Source organism: Brachyhypopomus gauderio, chromosome 5, assembly GCF_052324685.1.
Source record: "Brachyhypopomus gauderio isolate BG-103 chromosome 5, BGAUD_0.2, whole genome shotgun sequence".
In the NCBI taxonomy this organism is placed as follows: Eukaryota; Metazoa; Chordata; class Actinopteri; order Gymnotiformes; family Hypopomidae; genus Brachyhypopomus; species Brachyhypopomus gauderio.
Window position 1 is genome coordinate 15,742,603 of NC_135215.1, and position 22,500 is coordinate 15,765,102.

Sequence of the window (22,500 nt, forward strand, 5' to 3'; positions counted from 1 at the left end):
TCAAAACACCACCCCCCAACACCACCCCTCAATACAATACTATCCCACAACACCACCCCACAACACCATCCCACAATATGATACTATCTCACAACACCACCCCACAACACCACCCCACAATACAATACTTTCTCACAACACCACCCCACAACACCACCCCACAATACAATACTCTCACAACACCACCCCACAACACCATCCCACAATACAATACTATCTCACAACACCACTCCACAACACCACCCCATAATACAATACTATCTCACAACACCACCCCACAACACCATCCCACAATACAATACTATCTCACAACACTACCCCACAATACAATACTATCTCACAACACCACCCCACAACACAACATTATCTCACAACACCACCCCACAACACCACCACACAATACAATACTATCTCACAACACCACCCCACAACACAACATTATCTCACAACACCACCCCACAACACCACCCTACAACACCATCCCACAATACCAACCCACAATACCCCACAGATTTATTTATACAGACATTTATCCAAGATATTGTAACATAGACTTTAATTAATTAATAAGAATTTCCCAAGGCTCGTTAGGGGTCTCAGGAGGTGTGGCCATGAGTGAAGCCTGCTGGCTGGTGTTGTGGTCGCCATACCAATGGCAAACAGTTCTATCCCCGCCTCTTTCAGGGTTTCGGCAGGGCGCTGGACATCATCCTGAGATTTCCCATCTGTGATTAGAATTCCAATTTTTGCAACACCAGGCCTGGACCCAGACTCTGGCTTAAAGCTGTTCTCCAGAATGTACATCAAAGCAAGACCTGTAAGTACACACACACACAATGTTGAAAATAAAAGAAAGAAAAGATACAAAGTGTATTGAGCTTGTATGTGCGCACGCATATGTGTTTGTGTGTGTGTGTTTGTGTACCCGTTAATGTGTTTCCTCCTTTGTATGGCAGATTCTTCACAGCACTGATGACAGCATCTTTAGTGGAGTACGTGTTCAAATTCCACTCAATCCTGGGGTCTCCACTGTACTGGGCCAACCCTACACACACACACACACACACACACACACACACACACACACACACACACACACACACACACACACACACACACACACACACGCATACACAAGGTTTTATGCGTGAATGCTTTGCAATGTACGTGTAATTCTCAGTGATAATGATAACAGTGAGGATGATGATGATGAAGAGAGGGCCGTGGGGCTCACCAATGCGTGTCTGTCCTGAGCTGACTGAGAAGGCTGATACAAGGCTCTCCAAGAACATGCGCACCAGACGGAAATTAATGCGGCCGATACTCCAAGAGCCATCGACCAGAATCACAATGTCAGCTATTGCTGGGGATTTACACGTGAACACATCCACTAATGAGAGAAAAAGCAAGACAAAGAGAAGACAGAGAGATAGAGGGAGATGTGAGAAAGGCTGGACAAAACTTGATTTTCTGAAATTCGCAAATGCACTTTAGAAATTAGGCCAACACGTTCTGTTTTCACAGACTTATGTTGCTGAAGGCAAAATTTAGCTTTAAATGCTTTATATGCTGTGATGGTGTTTGTTCCTTTCTTTTTAGGTAAACCAGTTAAATGTAATATGAATATATGTGCTTCGTTTCACTCCAATGCCATGGAAACAGAGAACACTTTCCTAAAAAGCATAAGAGAGATAAACAATCCAATGCAGAGATTGAGGAAAGAGGCATTTAAAGGGTTAACAAGCCTGCTAGGACACGCCCTTATGTGAACAATCTTATCACGTTTGATGAAAGCTGCATTTAAAGGTGTGTGTGTGTGTGTGTGTGTGTGTGTGTGTGTGTGTGTGTGTGTGTGTGTGTGTGTGGGTGTGGGTGTGTACGTGCACGTGTTTATGTGTGTGCATGTATGCATTTGTGAGTATGTGCATCAAAAAAAAAACACATAAAGACAATTAGGATTTAACACTTTTTACTCAGGACTGTGTTTCATCATTTTCCTGTAGAGTTTCACATTTCATTTCTCCTCTTCTCCTTTTAATGATAATACATCAAAATTAACTAATACATTTGAGAGCTCCAATGCCTTGAGACTTCTGGAACACTGTAACCTATAAACAAAACAAACAAAAACAAAGCTCATCATAAATTTAGTGCAAAGCAGTCTGAGAAACACACATACACACCCACACACACACACACACACATGCATACACATACACACACACACACACACTGGTGTATAAAATATTTTCAAAAATAGTGCTTCTACAGTGCTGCTAAACATAGCACCACTGAAATCATGAGTTCATTCATGATTGCTTGTCAAACATAGCTTGTCAATACCAGTCCAAACAAAGCAGCTGTGATCCTGCGGGTTCCAGACACTGCTTAACACACAACACACACTGGTCCTGTGAAGAGTGCTCAGAAAAATCCCTTATTTGTTTAAGATAACCGAGGATAGTGTTCTATTTTTACCTGCCTGTTACCCTAGTTCATTCGTACTTTGTTCCCAACAAAAAAGTAGGCCAAATATTTTTGTAAAATGTATTTTAGAGGTGAGAAGAAACTAATTAAAATTCATTAAAATGGTTTATCAAGGGACTACTTTTCTCATTTAGTTTAACAACAACAGAATAATGAATCAGAATGACAGTGCTCTGGCCAAGATCTGTATTACTACACTGTTTAAAATGTTCATATCCCACAGTTAACAAGGTTATTATCCCACTGAAAAAATACTGTCATCTCACTGTTAAAAATACTGTTATCCCACTGGTAAAAATTCTATTACCCCACTGTTAAGAATGTTGATATCCCACAGTTAACAAGGTTATTATCCCACTGTAAAAAATACTGTTATCCCACTGTTAAAAATATTCTTATCCCACTGTTAAAAATACTTTCATCTCACTGTTAAAATGCTGTTATCTCACTGTTAAAAATGTTGTCATAAATGATTTCACCTGAACCTGAACTCACTAGCAGCCACATAAAAAAGAAAACTATATGCAACTTGTTTTAATATCTTTTTCTTTTTTGTTTTTTTTTTTTGTTTAAATACTTACTTTTTCAGTCGTCTTAGCCTTTACAGAACGGAATATGAGCCCAGCCTACCCACACTATGGATGGACTAAAGGTCTACCCACACTATGGATGGACTAAAGGTCCACCCACACTATGGATGGACTAAAGGTCTACCCACACTATGGATGGACTAAAGGTCTACCCACACTATGGATGGACTAAAGGTCCACCCACACTATGGATGGACTAAAGGTCTACCCACACTATGGATGGACTAAAGGTCTACCCACACTATGGATGGACTAAAGGTCTACCCACACTATGGATGGACTAAAGGTCTACCCACACTATGGATGGACTAAAGGTCTGTCTGGTCATGTTGACTCTCTCCTCTCACCTGTCTCAGTGTCTCAGTTCCTGTCCATTCTGACAGTTCTCCTTCCTCTCCTACCATTCAAATCTTTACCCACAAAGATATATGTTCATTGAGTAATCGATTAACTTTCCCTTAAGATGCCTGAAGAGTGTATTAGAATAGTGAGTCATGTGCAATGTATCAGAATAGTGAATCATGTGTAATGTATCAGAATAATGAATCATGAACAGTGTATCAGAATAGTGAATCACGAACGGTGTATCAGAACAGTGAATCTTGAACAGTGAATCAGAATAGTGAATCATGAACAGTGTATCAGAACAGTGAAATCATGGACAGTGTATCAGAACAGTGAATTATGAACAATGAATCAGAACAGTGAATCTTGAACTGTTATTATTGCACATCACATCAATTAATCACCACTGTATTTTTAGAATAGCACAATGCATAGCATGGTTGCTATATGTAGCAATAGAACATATTTCACTATGTCTCATAGCCCTAAAACACACCCATACACACCCACAAACACACACACACATTACCATGAAGGTGGAGAGTATCCATGCAGATGGAACATGTCAGATTTAAAACATAGAGATGATTTGTTTCATGGTTGGCCCTCCCTAGTGTCCCTGTCACCATGGAAAATGCTATTTCTTGTCTTTGTTTTGATTAGACTTCTCCGCCCCTTGTGAGTTTCACCTGTGTTTTGTTTTGTTCTTACTATCTTGTCCATCCTGCCCCGTGTTTCCGTAGTTACCCAGCTGGTCATTGTTTGTCGCTCGTCTAACCTGTCACTGTTCTCGACTCGTTTATGTTAGCTTGATTTATGTTTCGTTTATGTTAGTTTCATTCGTTTGTTTCTTTTATGTTAGTTTCATTTGTTAATTTTATTTGTTTATGCTAGTTTCATTTATGTTTGTTATGTTTTCCTTTGACACAAAAGGCATTCAATCACTTCTTCCAAAATTTATGACTACATCTCTGAGTCTCCCATAAATATACAGTTGCCAAGGTCAAGGTGAGACAGTTATAAATCTGCAGTTGTCAAGGTCAAGGTGAGGTTTAAGGCTGTCTGGGAAAAATCTGAACCCCTTACTCCTTATTGAACGTTCTTGCTAATGTTACAAAAGAGGGGCCACTCATTTAATACTTTAACACTACAGTTTACAACCACGTTACATAAACTCACACTTAACCAAATGACCTCTGAAGTCTGCACTAAGGAACCACTCATACGTTGTCCTGCTAAGTGAGGAAGATGAGGAGCTGAAGCTGTCCCTGAGCACGAGGAGGAGCTTAAGCTGTCCCTGAGCACGAGGAGACCTGAAGCTGTCCCTGAGCACGAGGAGACCTGAAGCTGTCCCTGAGCATGAGGAGGAGCTGAAGCTGTCCCTGAGCTCATGATTGGGGGTGTGAGGAAGCAAAGCTTCATCTCCGCAGCAAATGTCTCACTGGCCAAAGCCCCAGCTGTCTGGTTTAAGCGTACGGTGTGGTGCTGCAGGACTGACACCTGCAGAGCAGAGAGGGCGGCCTGCTCCTGGGAGATAAGCTTCAGGGCTGAAACGTGGGGAACATCAATCGCCTTCTCTTTACCTTTTTACAGAAAGGCATACTTGTCAGTTCTGCACACTCACTTGTGAATTGTTATTTCGCACACCCAAACGCATACACACGTGCTAATACAAAGACATTGTCATGTAGACCTGTGGGAAATCAGATCCTGTTCACATTCACACACTTTTTAGACTTCATGACACCATACAATTAGCAACATCTAACTCCCATCAGACTGCGTGCAAACGTGTACGAGCGTACGAGTGTGTGTATATGTGTGTATGTGTGTGTGCAGGTTTTGTGTGTTTCTCAGGTTTGGCTCCATCTATAAGCCCATTTGCTGTTTCCATAAGCTCCTGAGTTGATCTGAGGGCTAGGCTACAGTCATTAGATATTCCCTCTGATATTCCCTCTGATATTGCCTCTGATATTGCCTCTGATATTACCTCTGATATTACCTCTGATATTGCCTCTGATATTACCTCTGAAAACAAACAGCCCACCATCAAAATCAAGTCTCCATTAAACGTATGAAAAATGTAGTAACACAACCACATTCTGTGTTGACATGGGACTATAGTGAACTAGGTTGCTGTCGAAAGGTATAGGAGAAAGTGTGTGGTCTATTAACACTGTGGTTTTAGTATATAATATCTGTCTTGCTCTGTGTGAGAGAGAGAGAGAGAGAGAGAGAGATGGGTGGAGAGGGGGAATCAACACCCATGGCACACCTGTATGCCCCAAAGGGAGTCTGTATGTGTGTGTGTGTGTGTGTGTGTGTGTGTGTGTGTGTATGTGTGTGTGTGTGTATGTGTGTGTGTGTGTGAGAGAGAGATTGAGAGAGTTATAGAGAGACAAATACAGAGAGAAAGTGTGAGAGAGAGAGTGAGAGAGAGAGAGAGAGAGAGAGAGAGAGAGAGAGAGAGAGAGAGAAGGACCAAATGAGCATTCTGAAAAAATTCAGCAAGAATATGGCAGTAATGAGGAGACAGGGACATGGGGACACGGAGACACAGAGTGTGGAGCAGCACTAGCCATGAGTGTGTAAAACCGGGCTGGAAGCATCGGCCCTGCTACACTTTAACCCGTCTGCTGTGGAGTACCTGTAATAAGGCTTTAATTCTGGTTGCCTTCCCATTTTGTCAAGCAGTGTTTTCATGTCTAGACTCCACCCACTGGCCACTGCATCCCAGGACCACACCCACTCTCCTCCACTCTCTGGCTCAGACCTATCCCCCAGGGTTCCATTTTCCTTAGTCCCTCTCGCCACTCTCTCCCCTCCCTACCCCCCTCCCCCTGCCTCCTCTCTCCCCTCCCTACCCCCCCCCCCTCCCCCTGCCTCTTCTCTCCCCTCCCTACCCCCCCCTCCCCCTGCCTCCTCTCTCCCCTCCCTACCCCCCCTCCCCCTGCCTCCTCTCTCCCCTCCCTACCCCCCCTCCCCCTGCCTCCTCTCTCCCCTCCCTACCCCCCCTCTCCCTGCCTCCTCTCTCCCCTCCCTACCCCCCCTCTCCCTGCCTCCTCTCCCCCCTCCCTACCCCCCCCCTCCCCCTGCCTCCTCTCTCCCCTCCCTACCCCCCCCTCCCCCTGCCTCCTCTCTCCCCGCCCTACCCCCCCTCCCCCTGCCTCCTCTCTCCCCTCCCTACCCCCCTCCCCCTGCCTCCTCTCTCCCCTCCCTACCCCCCCCTCCCCCTGCCTCCTCTCTCCCCTCCCTACCCCCTCCCCCTGCCTCCTCTCTCCCCTCCCTCCCCCTGCCTCCTCTCTCCCCTCCCTACCCCCCCCCTCCCCCTGCCTCCTCTCTCCCCTCCCTACCCCCCCCCTCCCCCTGCCTCCTCTCTCCCCTCCCTACCCCCCTCCCCCTGCCTCCTCTCTCTCCCCTCCCTACCCCCCCCCTCCCCCTGCCTCCTCTCCCCCCTCCCTGCCCCCCTCCCCCTGCATCCTCTCTCCCCTCCCTACCCCCCCCTCCCTGCTCCGTCTCTCCTCTCTGTTGCCTGGACAAGGGGATAAGGAGACACTATCTCTTTGGTGAATCTACACAGAAGCTCTGCTCTGTGTGGACCTCTCAGAGTCCTGCAGCTGTTTCATAATGACAGCTCTCACAGTTTACAGACACACACCCACACACACACATACACAAATACACCTACACGCACGCACGCACACACACACACACACACACACACACACACACACACACACACACACACACACACACACACACACACACAGCGCACGCATGCACCACATCTCCCACTAATGCCATGTTACCGTGGCCAAACGCCTCTAGCAGAATTCCAGCTTTCAACTCCGTCTCAATCTATAAATCGAGCCCACAAGACCAAACGTGACAGTTCTAAACTACTGATGCAAAACCAACAGCAGACTCCTCACGAAGCTTGAAAAAACCCCTCAAGTTCACTTTCCTTTGCACAAGAAACGCCCTTTCATCTCACACATGTGCACCACAAAGCCTACTGTTAGACTAAATCAGACTGTGCATAGGAAAACTCTTACTTTAAATCCCCCAAAATTCATTACAGACAATGTCAATTTTTAAGTGGCCTCTATTTCATTTAAATATTAACATTACATTTAAATCATAAATGGCAATTCAGAGTCCTATTAAGCTGTCTTGAACTACTGACTGTGAACATGGATTAACCTCTGAAAGTCCTTTTCAACTAAGAACATACTTAGTCTCATCTGTATAAACTTCCATCACCAAGCTAATCAATCAGAACATTAGTGTTGTTCTCCTAGGAGAACATGCAATGGATTTCATAATGGATCTACTTATGAAGATCAGCTTCAGAAGAGACAGAATTCAGCACTTTTCATCCCGTCGTTATACAGTACTGCACACGCACCCCCACCCCCTGCTGGCCAGTCCAGGTACTACACTTCTCCCCAGGCTGTTGCCTCAAGTCTCTCTCATGAGACTGTCAGGGGCAACAGGTGGGTCGCTCTCAGGCAGATGCCCCTCACTGGGGCAGCCTGGGGCTTCACAAGGTTTTCTGAAGCTCCAAATAGGTATTATAGGTGGTAACACTTATAACAATCCTATGATCTACCTGAACATCACATGTCTGAGCTACTCACGCTGTTAATATGCAATGAAACACACACACACACACACACACACACACACACACACACACACACACACACACACACACACACACACACACACACACACACACACACACACACACACACACACAGGCACACAGACACACAGACACACAGACACACACGCACAATACATGATCATGCACCAACAATGTACATTTGTCTAAACATATCAATTGATTAAACATATCAATTAATATCAATTACACACATCAGCAGTACAACACACATACACACACACTATAGCTGCCCGTGAGGTGACCTCTGACATTTGACCTTACCTTTGCTGATCTCGTTGCCCTGTTCAGGCTCACTGTTCTGACTCTCAGTGTGCGTCTGCGGACCTCTGCCACTCACCTCTGACCTGGGCGCTGGGGGTCAGTGAATATTATTTATATTATGCTAACACAACAACATTACAGTAAGTCATAAAATAATTTGCCAATAAATGCTATGATATAAATATTCATTTAACATCTAAAGCACACCAATACACACCATAACTGTACATATTTATCATAAATGTTTTTATTAAATACCACTTCAAAACAATCATTGTCTACACAAACTCCTCACAAAAACGAGGAGTTTCAGTAGAGCTGGTGCAGGATGAGGCGGCCAACAGCACTGCAGTTACTGCATCAGCTATAAACACATTAGGTGCATGTCGTATATTCCGCAGCCAAGATTTACACTCATAGTAACAATGGTAGACCATGACATCCTTACCTTTATAAGTGCCTAGTAATGGTTTACTCTGCTGGGAGCCACTGAGGGTCATGACCTTGAAGGCGTACTCCTTACTGGGGTCAAAGTCAGTAATCACAGCTTTGGTCTCTTCCTTGGTGAGTCGGAGTTCTGTCTCGTGTCCTCCTGCAGGTGAGACACAGGGAGACAGGTGAGATGTCAGCAGCCTGGGGCTCAGAAACTGGGTGGGGGTTTGGGGGGGTTGTCGCCGGCCACGCCTCCCCCAACACCTCCGCCCTTTAATAACAGAGACCTCCAACAGCCAGGGTGATTGTGCACTCAAATCTACTAATCGATGTGCAGGGAACGGGTCAAAAGGTCAGGTCAAAAGAAGGTCAGGTCAGAACCAGGTCAGAATGTGCACAGTGCTGTTCCACCTTTGGACAGGCAGGTGCACGTGTCCAAACACAATGCACTGACAAATTCAGCTGCAAACAGGTGGCATGAACTGTGCAAATATCAGTCTGTCTTTGTCAGATATCCCCGTCAAGTTCATTGGATTATTCTAACATTCCACTAATAACCACCTTACACCTTAATAACCTTAATAACGCCCACCAGTCTAAGCATGAAAATCAAAGCAGATTTTTTTTATGCAAGCTCTTCAGTGTTGATGTAACAGGTGTTACTGTAATGTCAGCAGTTCATGTTTCTCAAATTCAAAGCCGGCAGTGTGACAGCACTATCCTGCAAGCTATCCTGCATATCACAGGGTCTACACTGGTTCATCTGCACAAACACACCCCATCAGTCCCCACAGGAGAGACCGCTCACGTGTCCACGCTCCTAAAGCACCTTATCTCCAGTTTCCAGCCAGACCTCGCCATTGTCCGCTTTCAGAGCGTTCCCAGAATAACCCCAACACAGTGGGCCGAGGTTCAGCCACCAGCCCCCATTCGTGCTTTCATTCCTACACTCTGCATTTGCATTTGATTCGTCGTCATCAAATGAAATGTCCCCACTGCGCATCGGAAGCAGCCGATTGGTCAGAAACAAGAACTGGCTGGCACGAATTCCTGTAGACCAGCCAGACGAAAGCTTGAGATTCAGGACGGTCTTAGTGTATCCTCAGCTCTAACAAGCACCACCTCATTAGCTGTGTCAGACACATTATGAAGGGAAAACACTGGAGGTGAAGAACCTTGCGTTAGCACACACTCAACCACACAACCTTCCCACTCTGGCAACATACGGGCAAAAAGCAGAGTTACGCACATTTCAGGCAGGTGGGTCCAGACATAATTAAATCAAGAAGTCACGGGGAGGGACCAACAGATGGAGCCAGACACAATAGGAGTGAGTGTAACCATGTGGGTGACCCAGTGCTTTAGGAGAGGTGACATGATGATGATGATGATGATGATGATGTGGGTACAGCTGAAGAGAAGGCAGCAAGTGTGCAAAGCCCCCACGTTCTCATCCTGTTCATCTACATAATCTCTCTCTCTCCCTTGTTTCCTCCACTCACGCACTCACACACTCACTCATACACTCACGCACTTACACTCACACTCTCACTCAAAAGACTGAGAAAAAAACCTACAGATAAATGAGTTTATTTATTATTATTATTATTATTATTATTATTATTATTAAAAATAATAATAATAATAATAAGAAGAAGAAGAAGAATGGTTTAGATTAAATTATCATCTCTTCCCATTAGTAAAAAGGCCTATTAAACGTCCTCAATCTTATGGTGAGAATCTCGTTTAGCATGAAATAATAAATTTCTGATTACTAGGTTTGGCCGATGATCTCACAGCCATAATGAAACTTCTTAACACGGCGGCCGCTGCACATATTCAGTCGGGTTTATCTTCCACGTGAAACCTGATCAGGGGTGAGCGTGCATGCATATGTCTCGCAGAGAGTTCACGAGGAACCAGAGAGGAACAGCTGGAGCAGAAGCTAAACCTGAGAGACAACAGCAAAGCACCGCGGCTCTAACACACATTTGCATGTTTAAAACTAAATTACTTCTAGATGAGCCTCATCAGTTATACCATAATCGCGTTCATTGTTTCTAAATGTCAACGTCTCTGAATTGTTTTCATTAATTTTGTTTATTGTTTTTACAGTTCAGTGTCTCCAATTTTTTTAAAAAGCTCTGAACAGTTTTGATAAGGATGCCATCTGTCACAGAAGTTATAGAACTGCGCTGACTGTACAAAGCAGGATTGTAAACTCACGTAGACAGAGAGGGCAAGAGAGAGAAGGAGAGAGAGAAGGAGAGAGGGAGAAAGAGAGGTCTGAGGTTGTTCCTGCTAATCTATAATCACAAGGATGTGTGAAACAGCAAACTCTTACAACTGCTGCATATTTAGCTCAGGAGGATCAGAGGTTAATCAGAGGAGGATTTTTTAGAGTTTTCACCTCAGATAAACAAACTAACTACACTTAGGAATTTAAATGATAACCATATGGTGTGTGTGGGGGTTGTCTAAAAAGATGACAAATAAACAAGTCTAGCATTTTCAGATTTTGTTAGAATTTGTTTAACACTATTACAAAATTAAATTGGCTATTAGAAATTCATACAAACACAGGTAAACATGAAACAAGTACTTATGTTTCAGAAAGATACTTGCTTGTGTAAAACTTCTTGCTGTTCCATCAGCAGATTAAACACACAGATTACAGTCACCAACTTGTGAAAAAGAGCGGGAACCACAAGTCAGCAGCCAATCAGCACTCTTACCTGAGCCAGAGCTGTAGATGAGCCTGTAGCTGTCAAACGTTCCTTTTGGCTCTTTCCAGGACACACTGAGCGTGCCTGAACCTAACTCCTTAAAGCGCAGTCTTCTCGGAGCAGGCACTGCACACACATGCACACGCGCGCACACACACACACACACACACACACACACACACACACACACACACACACACACACATACACACACACACACACACACACACACACACACACACACACACACACACACACACACACACACACACACACACACACACACACACACACACAAGAGGTTACATACCTGCTCAGTCTGCAGGTGGATATAAGCAATGTTTAAAAACCGGTGTTACAATGGATGAGAGTCAGGCAACTGCTTATCAACTGCAAAGCAAACATGCTCTGGTTTGTACCAGTTATGTCCATGATAAAGGAAATGAGTTTGACTGGTTGCTTCATTTGTCTAAGTTCCGTCTACAGAGAGATACGACATTTATCTCCATCTGTGTCTCTCCAACCTCTACAAGGAGAAGCAGAGGTCTGAGAAACCACAGATCTCACAAAGAGTTCTAGACTTGTCCTTCCAGACAAGTACATTTCTAGTCAAACTTTGGGTTAGTAATGAGTTCAGATCATTATTTCAGTCACAGGTGAAAGACTGAAAACCAGAATTTGACCTAAACCAGAAGAGGTGTGAGAGAGGAAAGATAAAGGCTCGGGAATAGGCTTCACTGTGTCTATTCCTGTCATGGTGAGAAAAATGGAGACATGTTATATAGAGACAGGGGGACCACATTCAGCAGTCAGATTATCACGTCCCTCCAGCTCCACCAGCCAAACCAAACCAATCCCAACACACACAAACACACACTCACACACGACACACACACACACACACACACACACACACACACACACACACACACACACGCACACACACACGCACACACACACACACACACACACACACACACACACACACACACACACACACACCCATGTACGTGCGCGCACACACACACGCATACACACACACACACACACACACAAATGCACACACACACGCCCATGCACGTGCACACACACACACACACACACACACACACACACACACACACACACACACACACACACACACACATGCAACCACACGCAAACCAAACCAATCCCAGCACACATATAAACACACGTACACACCCATGCACGCATACACACACACACACACACACACATGCAACCACACACACACGTGCAAGCACACACACATTCAGGTCTAAACCAAACCACTACACTACGTGTGACCTCCAACTATATGCAGCACTTCATTCCCACAAACTCACTGTTGTGTTTGTGTCTCGGTTAGCAAGCCAAAGCCAGTCAGGTGCGGTTCTTTACACACTCTCACAGCAGTCAGCGGCGGAGGTGTGCAAAGAACAGTCCAAGATTAGACTACCTACTGCCCACATCAGCATTCAGAAGGAAGCATCAAATCAAGTACTGTATAGAAATACACCAACCAGGCACACCAACCTTAACTCTTGGGCAGGGGGCTCTCTGCAGGGCTTTTGTGTCAAATGAAGGTCTCTCTTCTTGGAACGGGGGGGCTACAAGTGCAGTTCAGTCCGACTGCATGTGTTTCTCTTTGTGTCTTTTCCACGTGTTTCTTACTGCCCCCAGCACTGAGGGAACATGGCCGTCCTGGTCTCACTCAGGTCGGACTGTGTGAATTGGGCTAAATAATCAGGCGAGTGCTGTAGAGTATAGCAGTCACACACTGGACCGGGCACATTTCACACTACTGTAAAAGATTTAGATGTTGTACGTTTTCCTCTTTTGTTAATTCTACTTGTATATGTACCAGTGTTGCTCATACAACACAGTAATCTGTGTTTACCATTCTATCTTAGTACTTCACTTTCAATGAACTCAAAATGTATGGCAACCAAGGTAATGCTAAAACAACAACAAGAAAATGAATCTGATTTTATAATGTGGACATTTTGTGGAATTTATTTAGTGTGAAGCCACATTTTGAGTTTACATTTTGAGAATGCATATCCCGGTCAGTCATAGTGTATGCTATAAGCACATGACTGTTGTAATACTGGTTTTGTTGACACACTTTAATGCAAACATTCATACTTGCTAGACCTAGTCGCTTAAAGTGAACTCCAGCTGTTACTATACAACGAAGTAAAATTAAATAATAATGAACAGTCACTTGTATGGTCTGGGGGCCAGCGTGAATGTCTGCGTTACACAGGAGACCCAGCCAAACTGCTTCACTGAGCAACATCATAAGTACTGCAACTCAGTGAAACAAGGGAATTTAAGAGCTTGTTGTAAACAAACAAAGGTGTGTTTTTATTGATTGCCTTAGTAATCTTTACTGGATTTCTGTGACCAAAAAGTACAGACAGATATTGTAGAGTAGAATGCTGTTGCTTTTTTTTAAGTATCCAAATTAATTCTGGCATAGTTAGTGCTGGTCTGGGCTTCAAACACACTAGCAACACTAGGCAGAATTCTGCCCACTAGGTGTTTGGGTTCAAACTAAGTACCACACATCATATGCAAAGAGCCCGTTCTAGTGGGTGTTCGGTTTGTGGTGAGTCAGTCCACCAGAAGCGAAAACTCCCTTCACAAATGGGGTCTGATTTCACTGCTATGTCTCAGCTGGCCCAGGTGATATTGTCAAATATAAAATTGAGGTCTGGGACTTTAATAAAACTGTCACTTCGATGTGTAAACATTACACTGCGGACCAGCACCAGGCAGAGAGAATGCTCTCTTCCTGTTCCCTGGCATTCTGTCTTCTGGATGTTAGATTGCTGCCTGCATTGTTGCTCTTGTCCACAGAGAAATTGGAGCCTTCTCTCAGATTGTGGTGATGCGTAGGCAGGAAGACACATGAAAGAACCAATCAGGGCGAGACCTTTGCAGGGAAAGCTGGGTAACATCAATGATCTAAGAAGGTTTAATTACAGCGCCTATTAAGCACAATACAGAGCACATTTGCTCCATAAGAGCATGCGAGAACATCGATAAGATGACAGATCTGAAGGTCAGCGAATACTATTTTAGTCGTTTCCACAAGCTGCACCAGCGATAATGAAGTGTAAGCCTTTCCAGTTGCAGTGATCCAGACATGAACGCTGAACAAGTGCCGTGAGAGAGAGCCTTCAAACCAGAGGCGGTGTCAGTGAAGGCATCCACGTCCCACTGAGAACTACTGCAACAGCACTGCATGATGGGACTGCCCACACATCAGGCCTCCAGAAGATCATACACAAACCACATTTCTGAGGATGTCATCTCAGAATGTTCTGGTCCACACAAACACGCTGTGGCGTTTCACAGCCCTAACCTGAATGGCAGTTTCAGCTCCTGATATCACTTTTAAATATTGTTTTAGGGAAATATTTTATTTTAGCAATGAAAAAAAACTGCAGAGACCAGATAAAACATAGTGCCAGACGTGCAGTTTCAGTGAGGATGTGCATGTGTGCTGGTGGACAAGGTGTCTTAAGTGGAACACGTCTGCTCACGTCTGCTCACGTCTCAACACACTCCAGGTTAGACAGCTCCCTGTGTGAGGACCGTCCCAACGGGACATCCGTGGGACAGGACAGCTGCTCAGTCCCAATGACCTTTAAATTATACCACTGAAACCAATGACCAATGAAAACCTCAGGTGAAGGGTAAAGTGATTCAGCTTCATTGTCTGGTCTGAAAGTTTCAAAGTTAATGTCAGACAGCATTTCAGTGGAATGCTTTGAGACTGTGAGAGTAGTGAACCATTAGTAAGCAGCTGGATCCTGTGTAAAATTTACACAGGACAAAATTTACCTCAGGTCATGTACAAAAATGTTTGAGAATATAATTAATCTATTGCATGAGCACCAAAGCTGTGGGGAAAAAAAAGTGTTAAAAACTAAAACTGTGCATGTTTGAATAGGAATAGGTAGAACATGTAAGAAAGAACATCTAAAATCAAATGCCATGTAATCACAGTGTGGCTCAGTCCTGCGACTATTAATTAACTGCAGCAATGCTTATGGGGATCTCTGGGCTCAGCATACATTACTCTCATAACCAAAGGGCTCCTGTTACTGTCACTCACAGTGATGCCCTGTAGGAAAAGTCCAGCTTCGTTGTATCATTTACCAGTCTTCCTTAATGGAGAATTTAGCGCGCAGGCGCAAATGCTACGTTTAAGGAGCACTCTTTACTCAAGCTTCACTAAAAACTGGATGCACAACAATGCGGCAGAACGCGAGCCTTGTGAAGTGCAGAGAGGCGACGTAACAGGGTTTTACCTTCGCCTTGTGCTGGTTTGGAAAACAGTGACGTTAGTGCCAAGAAGAAGAGTGCACTAAGTACCCTGACGCCGCGCGCGTGCATCCTCCCGTTTACTGTGGGGCGCAAGCTGCGATACAAAAACAAACAAACACATGTATGAATAATCAAATTCATCAAATACACATAGAAATAATCAAATCAATCAAGTAACAAAAATGTTAAAAAGTCGAAACCACTTTTCAACGTAACTTATCTAATTAAAAAAGACCCTTTTTTGCTAATGAAAATCACCCTCTTTGTTTTTTGGGCTTGATGTTTACAGCACGTCTACAACAATATTGACATGGATTGAAGAAAGCTGTGAAAGTGGGTTGCATTTGTTTAGTTAGAAACTAATAACATAAACGGTTTTCCAATGCAACAAATATGTCTTCCTTAATAAATTGACTTTTTTATAGAGAACACTGAAAGATGCGTTTAAATGACATCTGAATTTTCGACCCAATTCAACTGTGCTGAAGTCAGACATTTGTTTAGGCGCGACTGAAAGACGGTGTTTTGAAGAATTTAACCGATAAACGTTAAATACAAAAATATCGTACCTCCTTTTATCCTCGTGTCGGTTTTGCCCCTCAGTGATTCCTGCAAGCCTTGTCTTCACCTCGCGCAAACTATTCACAGCTCGCGCCTCCTCAGTTCAGGCATGTGAAGGTGGGTGTATCTCGCGCTGCAAGCTCACTATTCATTCACCCATCCCTCCAGCTATTCATTCCTTCACCTCGTTTAATGTAGTGTGAGGGAAAGAAGTAGTTCTGTAGGCGACCAGTCAGGGCGGCGTGACTTACTGCGAAAACTGTCAACCCCGAGGAAACCTTCACTGATTGAAGAGTGCGTCTTGCTCTTTCACTATTGGGGTTAAATTCTAAGATCGCTCCGCAGGGCGCTCCGCAGGGCACCCCCCCCCCCCCCTCTCCCCTCTCCACGTCTTAAACCATCTCAGACAATGAAATGATTGTCAAAAGTTTAAAGGCGTCTTTCCGAATTGCCATTTATGTTTTATAAAAGACACAGTCTTTAAACGTTGTAACCCATCCCAGATTTCCAAGATTTCGAAGGGATTTCCTGTGACGTCCCTTCGCGCTGCAGGCGGGTTCAGGTTGAAGGTCACTGCCAGTTCTTCGCACACCTGTAGCGCGAGACTGTCTCTTCGCATTCCATCCATCCGCAAATCATCACTGCGTCTGAGCTCATAGTGCAACCTAGAACATTCCACAAGATCAGTGCCAATGTCAAATTTAAAGATGCATTTTATAAAATTACAGAACATGCCATTGTATGATCGTTGGCTTGAGGTTTTAGAACAGTCAGTAAAATATGTGTGTATATTTAGGCCTATATATATATATATATATATATATATATATATATATATATATATATATAAATGTTGTTTATATATGAACGATTATTCTGAATAATAAAATAATAACCAGAATGATGAGCTCAACACCTTCAGTCTTGCTTGACAGGTCAGTACCGCTTGACTGATATTACGGAACATTTATTATCGCTTAGCAAATAACATAAAGCTGAAGGGTTAGATTTGGCTGTCCAGTAAACTCTGGTGTCCCAGATTAAACTACTAAACTCCGCGTAATGTACAATAACATCATAACATCAGAGGAGATGGAATTGGTTCTTGCAAAAAAAACACTCCCTGTATTATGTATTATGGTCCTTCTGTTAGAAGACAGTCCAAACTTTCCTAACATTTGTACAAATTCCCTGATTCACTGAATCTCCAGAAAAGCTGCCAGTGTTGTGTGTGTGGATCACAGGAATGTACAGGAGCTTCCTACACTGTACCCACAGAGTTGTGTAAGTGGCACTCCCATATGTACCCGCAGGCTGTGGAACAGGGTCTCTCTCTCTCTCCTTCACTCTCTCTTCCCCCCTCTCTCTCTCCTTCACTCTCTCTCTTCCCCCTCTCTCTGTCTCTCTCTCCCCCTCTCTCTCTTGCTCTGTCTCTATGTCAGCCATGTTAGATGTGCCTGAACAGGCCAAGAGGCGCAGAGGAATGTGTCAGTCGTCATCACCATGACAACTGGGTCACAGCCACGACAAAGTGGGAACAGTGCTCCATAAATCCCATCCCTGGCTTTCCCACTTGACCAGGGAAAAAGGTGTGTGTGTGTGTGTGTGTGTGTGTGTGTGTGTGTGTGTGTGTGTGTGTGTGTGTGTGTGTGTGTGTGCATGTGTGTGTGTGTGTGTGTGTGTGTGTGTGTGTGTGTGTGTGTGTGTGTACCAGTTTGTGTGTGTGTGTGTGTGTGTGTGTGTGTGTGTGTGTGTGTGTGTGTGTGTGTGTGTGTGTGTGTATGTGTACTTGTATATGTGTGTGTGAGAGAGAGCGAGTCTAACCTTGAGGCAACATTTAAAGTTAAGTAGCAAAAAACATAAAACAGTTTGTTCAAAAGGTCATACTGTTAGATTAAAATTGTCCTCACGCTGTGCTTTCTGAAATGGAGAGTCTCGTGCATTTTTCAGTATATTATTGAGTTACAGAATGAAGTGCATTTAGCTGTAATGTCCCATTACAATGTGCCTCTGGCGTCTGAGCTCCTGTGAGGTGACGTTGGCTTGGTCATGCCTGCCACCATGATATATATCAGGAGATTGTGCCTGTATTCCTACAAACACATGTGTGAGAACTGGTAGAAGGTCACTAGGTCCACTAGTGTTTAGTGAACTGGTAGAAGGTCACTAGTGTTTAGTGGACTGGTAGAAGGTCACTAGTGTTTAGTGGACTGGTAGAAGGTCACTAGTGTTTAGTGGACTGGTAGAAGGTCACTAGTGTTTAGTGGACTGGTAGAAGGTCTCTAGTGTTTACTGAATCAGAACAGTGGGTTACAGTCTCTCAGTACCATCACACCTCTATCAGCAGTAGTAGAACTGGAGATTCTTGTCCACTCACATGGGTTTGTGGTGACATGCTGTGCAAGTGTGCACAAGTATAGAATCGAATCAAGCACAGTGGCAAATGCACATAAATTTGATTTTTGGGTAAGATAAGTGTCTTAATTAAACAGGTCATGTCCCCACTGAAGTCTGTTCAGTGACAAAAACATATTACACACAGTAAATACATATACCTTGGCAGGAACAGAAATGCTCCTCGTATTGACCATTCAATACCTTTCTACAGGTTTCTATACCTTTCTATGTATTCTTCAGGTGTGTTCTTCAGGTGTATTCTTCAAGTGTGTTCTACAGGTGTATTCTTCAGGTGTGTTCTACAAGTGTGTTCTACAGGTGTATTCTTCAGGTGTGTTCTTAAGGTGTGTTCTACAGGTGTGTTCTTCAGGTGTATTCATCAGGGGTGTTCTTCAGTTGTGTTCTTCAGGTGTATTCTTCAGATGTATTCTCCAGGTGTGTTCTTCAGATGTGTTCTTTGGGTGTCTTCTTCGCGTGTGTTCTTCGAGTGTGTTCTACAGGTGTGTTCTTCAGTTGTGTTCTTCAAGTGTGTTCTTCAGTTGTGTTCTTCAGGTGTGTTCTTCAGGTGTATTTTTCAGATGTATTCTCCAGGTGTGTTCCTCAGGTGTGTTCCTCAGGTGTGTTCTTCAGGTGTGTTCTTCAGTTGTGTTTTTCAGGTGTGTTCTTCAGATGTATTCTCCAGGTGTGTTCTTCAGGTGTGTTCTACAGGTGTATTCTTCAGGTGTGTTCTTCAGGTGTGTTCTTCAGGTGTATTCTTCAGATGTATTCTCCAGGTGTGTTCTTCAGGTGTGTTTTCGAACACCAAAGTCTTGAGATTTTGTGCTTTGTTTCAGCCATGTTGGCACAGCTTACTGTGGCTTTCTTAAAGCACATGGTTAGCTTTGCCATTACAGCTGCTGGGGGTCACAGCCACTGACACTCCAGTTACCACAGGAACCACTGGTGCTTTCACTTTACACATAATGTCTGCTTCTTTTCTCAGCCCTTGGGATTTCTTGAGCATTTTTGTGTTGCTTGTTACTGATGTTATTATATCTTACTTCCATTACTATGGACCTCTTCTGCTGTTTGACCATTGATACTATGTACATGCATACTTTACACTTTATACTTATATACCAACATGCTGAAACATAATAGGCCAGGTCAATACGAAATAAAAACCACTGACTACAGCTGACTTTATACACTTATCTTGTGATTGCTGAGATTGGTGAATGAAGTAAGGGAAACATCAAACATCAAAAGGCTTCAGATCTGTTCTCTAATAAATAAAAATGTATGTATGAGCTCAGTGGTATTTTAATAATTACAAATATAACTACAGTTATACTACAGAACAACTAGAAACACACTCCCTGAGACCATATTAAAATAATTGCAACTAATTTAATAAGCTTAGTTTAGATGATGCACCTTCGCAGAATGAAAACGATTTGCGTCTACTAGAAACTGAATAAGGAATGTGTGTAATCGTTTGAATCTCTGGCTTCGTGAAAACAACTTAAATAGAACTGTAGCGCGCGCGTGCTGCCATCTAGTGTTTACAGTAGTCACGTGCTCGTATCCCATTACTGCTTCTGCATTCGAGTTTCTGACTCTGATTCAAGTTATATTTATTAATACGAGACAAAACTTTTATTTAAACAATCTTAAACTACTACATGTTTTGGGGAAAAATATTGGAAAAAAAACAAATCAATTTGTTTTTTCACTTTCAGTGAGAATAGTGAAAATTTAAACAAAAGTTGTATTTTATGTAAGTAATTTATTTTAAGAGCACACATGGGAAAATGTTTTGATACATATAGTTTATCAAATAAAAAATACAGCATCAATTCATCAGTTCATTATTAACTTTTGTGGTTGGTGATTCATTAGAAGTTATGAGAAAATTCATTGCATACGTTTGACAAAGGCAGATCAGAGAATGTGACTGCATACCAGAAACACACAATCACATACGACTGCTCTACCATGAAACCAGTGGAGGAGCTAGACTTTTTTTTCAAGGGGTGGCCAAAGACCAAGGCTTTATCAGAGGGATCCATATACAAATGATGAACGAAAGGAAACATATTTTCTCCTAAAATTACCATTTACACACGTATACAACCCTCCCTGTGACCCCACACGTATACAACCCTCCCTGTGACCCCACACGTATACAACCCTCCCTGTGACCCCACACGTTAACAACCCTCCCTGTGACCCCACACATATACAACCCTCCCTGTGACCCCACACGTATACAACCCTCCCTGTGACCCCACACGTATACAACCCTCCCTGTGACCCCACACGTATACAACCCTCCCTGTGACCCCACATGTTAACAACCCTCCCTGTGAATCCCCACATGGTAGCAACCATCCCTGTCACCCCACATGTTACCAACCCTCCCTGTGACCCCACACGTATATAACCCTCCCTGTGACCCCACACGTATATAACCCTCCCTTTGACCCCACACGTTAACAACCCTCCCAGTGAAACCCCACACGTATAAAACCCTCCCTGTGAATCCCCACATGGTAACAACCCTCCCTGTGACCCCACATGGTAACAACCCACCCTGTGAAACCCCACACAGTTTTCACCATGTATGACTTTGAATGTGTGTTATTTGATTGTAAAAGCTGATGTCTTTATATAGAGCATCCTTGGGGTTGACCAAGGTGCCATATAATATAACTAATAATAAAAATAGTAATAACGACCTACATTTGACCTGCACTGAGAAGTATGCAGTACACTACAGAGAAACTGAATAAAGGTCAAACTGAATAAAGGTCAACCCTGGTTCACGTCACTGCTCAGAGGATCTTTTTTTTCAACATCTGTCTACTTTGACGATGGTGAAGACAACTGAGAAAAGATGGCAAATATTCAAGTGTTTAGTATCCTGTGTTTAACATCTTCACACTCAAATAGGTCAAAGTAAACTTTATAACAGTGTAGTGAACTCTATGTCTCTCTATACAAAGGTGTTTGTTGACAAGCAGAGTCACGTCTAACACTGGAGCAACTTTCTTTCATGGAGCAGCCCCAGCTATCATTGTGCATGTTGAGCTGTTCACAATAGATGGTGTTGAGACATTTTGCTATTGTTCTGCAACTACATTGTTTCTGCACGTCAAATTCATTACGTAGTTTTCTGAGATGTTATGCTAGACTTAGAGAAAATTGCTGCAATCATTCCAGTGCCTTACAGCCAACTGGAATATGGGGCTATGATCATTTCAGAGTTACTCCTTCAGTAGCATCCTCAGTGGTCAAGTGGTTCCATGACCTCCATGACGATGGTACGCGGTCCAGTAAGGATGAGGTGACTCACTGTCCTATAGTCCATCTCCAGAACATTCAGTCCATTTACAGATACTACGAATTGACACACCTTAACACACACACACACACACACACACACACACACACACACACACACACAGAGATTAAACTACATTTGTGTTCCTCATTCCCAACTTAGACATTATGAACTTTAATCACACTGTGAAAGCATTTGTTACTTACTGAGTTCAATAAACCTCCTAGCTTTCGGCCACACTTGAAATGATGGCTCAGTAGACAAAGCTACTATGCGAAGCTACTGAACAGTGTTCTGTAATGTCTAAAACTACTGAACACAGTCTAGGTCTGGCACTGAACTACT

General features: G+C 43.6%; 2 protein-coding genes across 2 annotated transcripts in view; both read right to left on the reverse strand.

Annotated features, from left to right (window-relative positions):
- col14a1b (collagen, type XIV, alpha 1b) overlaps positions 1-16,755 on the reverse strand; it is a 60,113-nt gene extending 43,358 nt beyond the window's left edge. The window contains 8 exon segments of the mRNA XM_077006027.1: positions 651-815; positions 926-1,045; positions 1,235-1,390; positions 8,374-8,463; positions 8,822-8,965; positions 11,541-11,657; positions 15,857-15,966; positions 16,442-16,755. Coding sequence (XP_076862142.1) covers positions 651-815; positions 926-1,045; positions 1,235-1,390; positions 8,374-8,463; positions 8,822-8,965; positions 11,541-11,657; positions 15,857-15,941 — 877 coding nt within the window. The 5' untranslated portion in view covers positions 15,942-15,966; positions 16,442-16,755.
- Positions 16,756-21,305: 4,550 nt separating this feature from the next.
- The window catches only part of LOC143513854 (DEP domain-containing mTOR-interacting protein-like), a 5,227-nt gene continuing 4,032 nt past the window's right edge, over positions 21,306-22,500 (reverse strand). Inside the window, exon 5 of the mRNA XM_077004557.1 lies at positions 21,306-22,227. Coding sequence (XP_076860672.1) covers positions 22,099-22,227 — 129 coding nt within the window. The 3' untranslated portion in view covers positions 21,306-22,098. The remainder of the gene's footprint in view (positions 22,228-22,500) is intronic.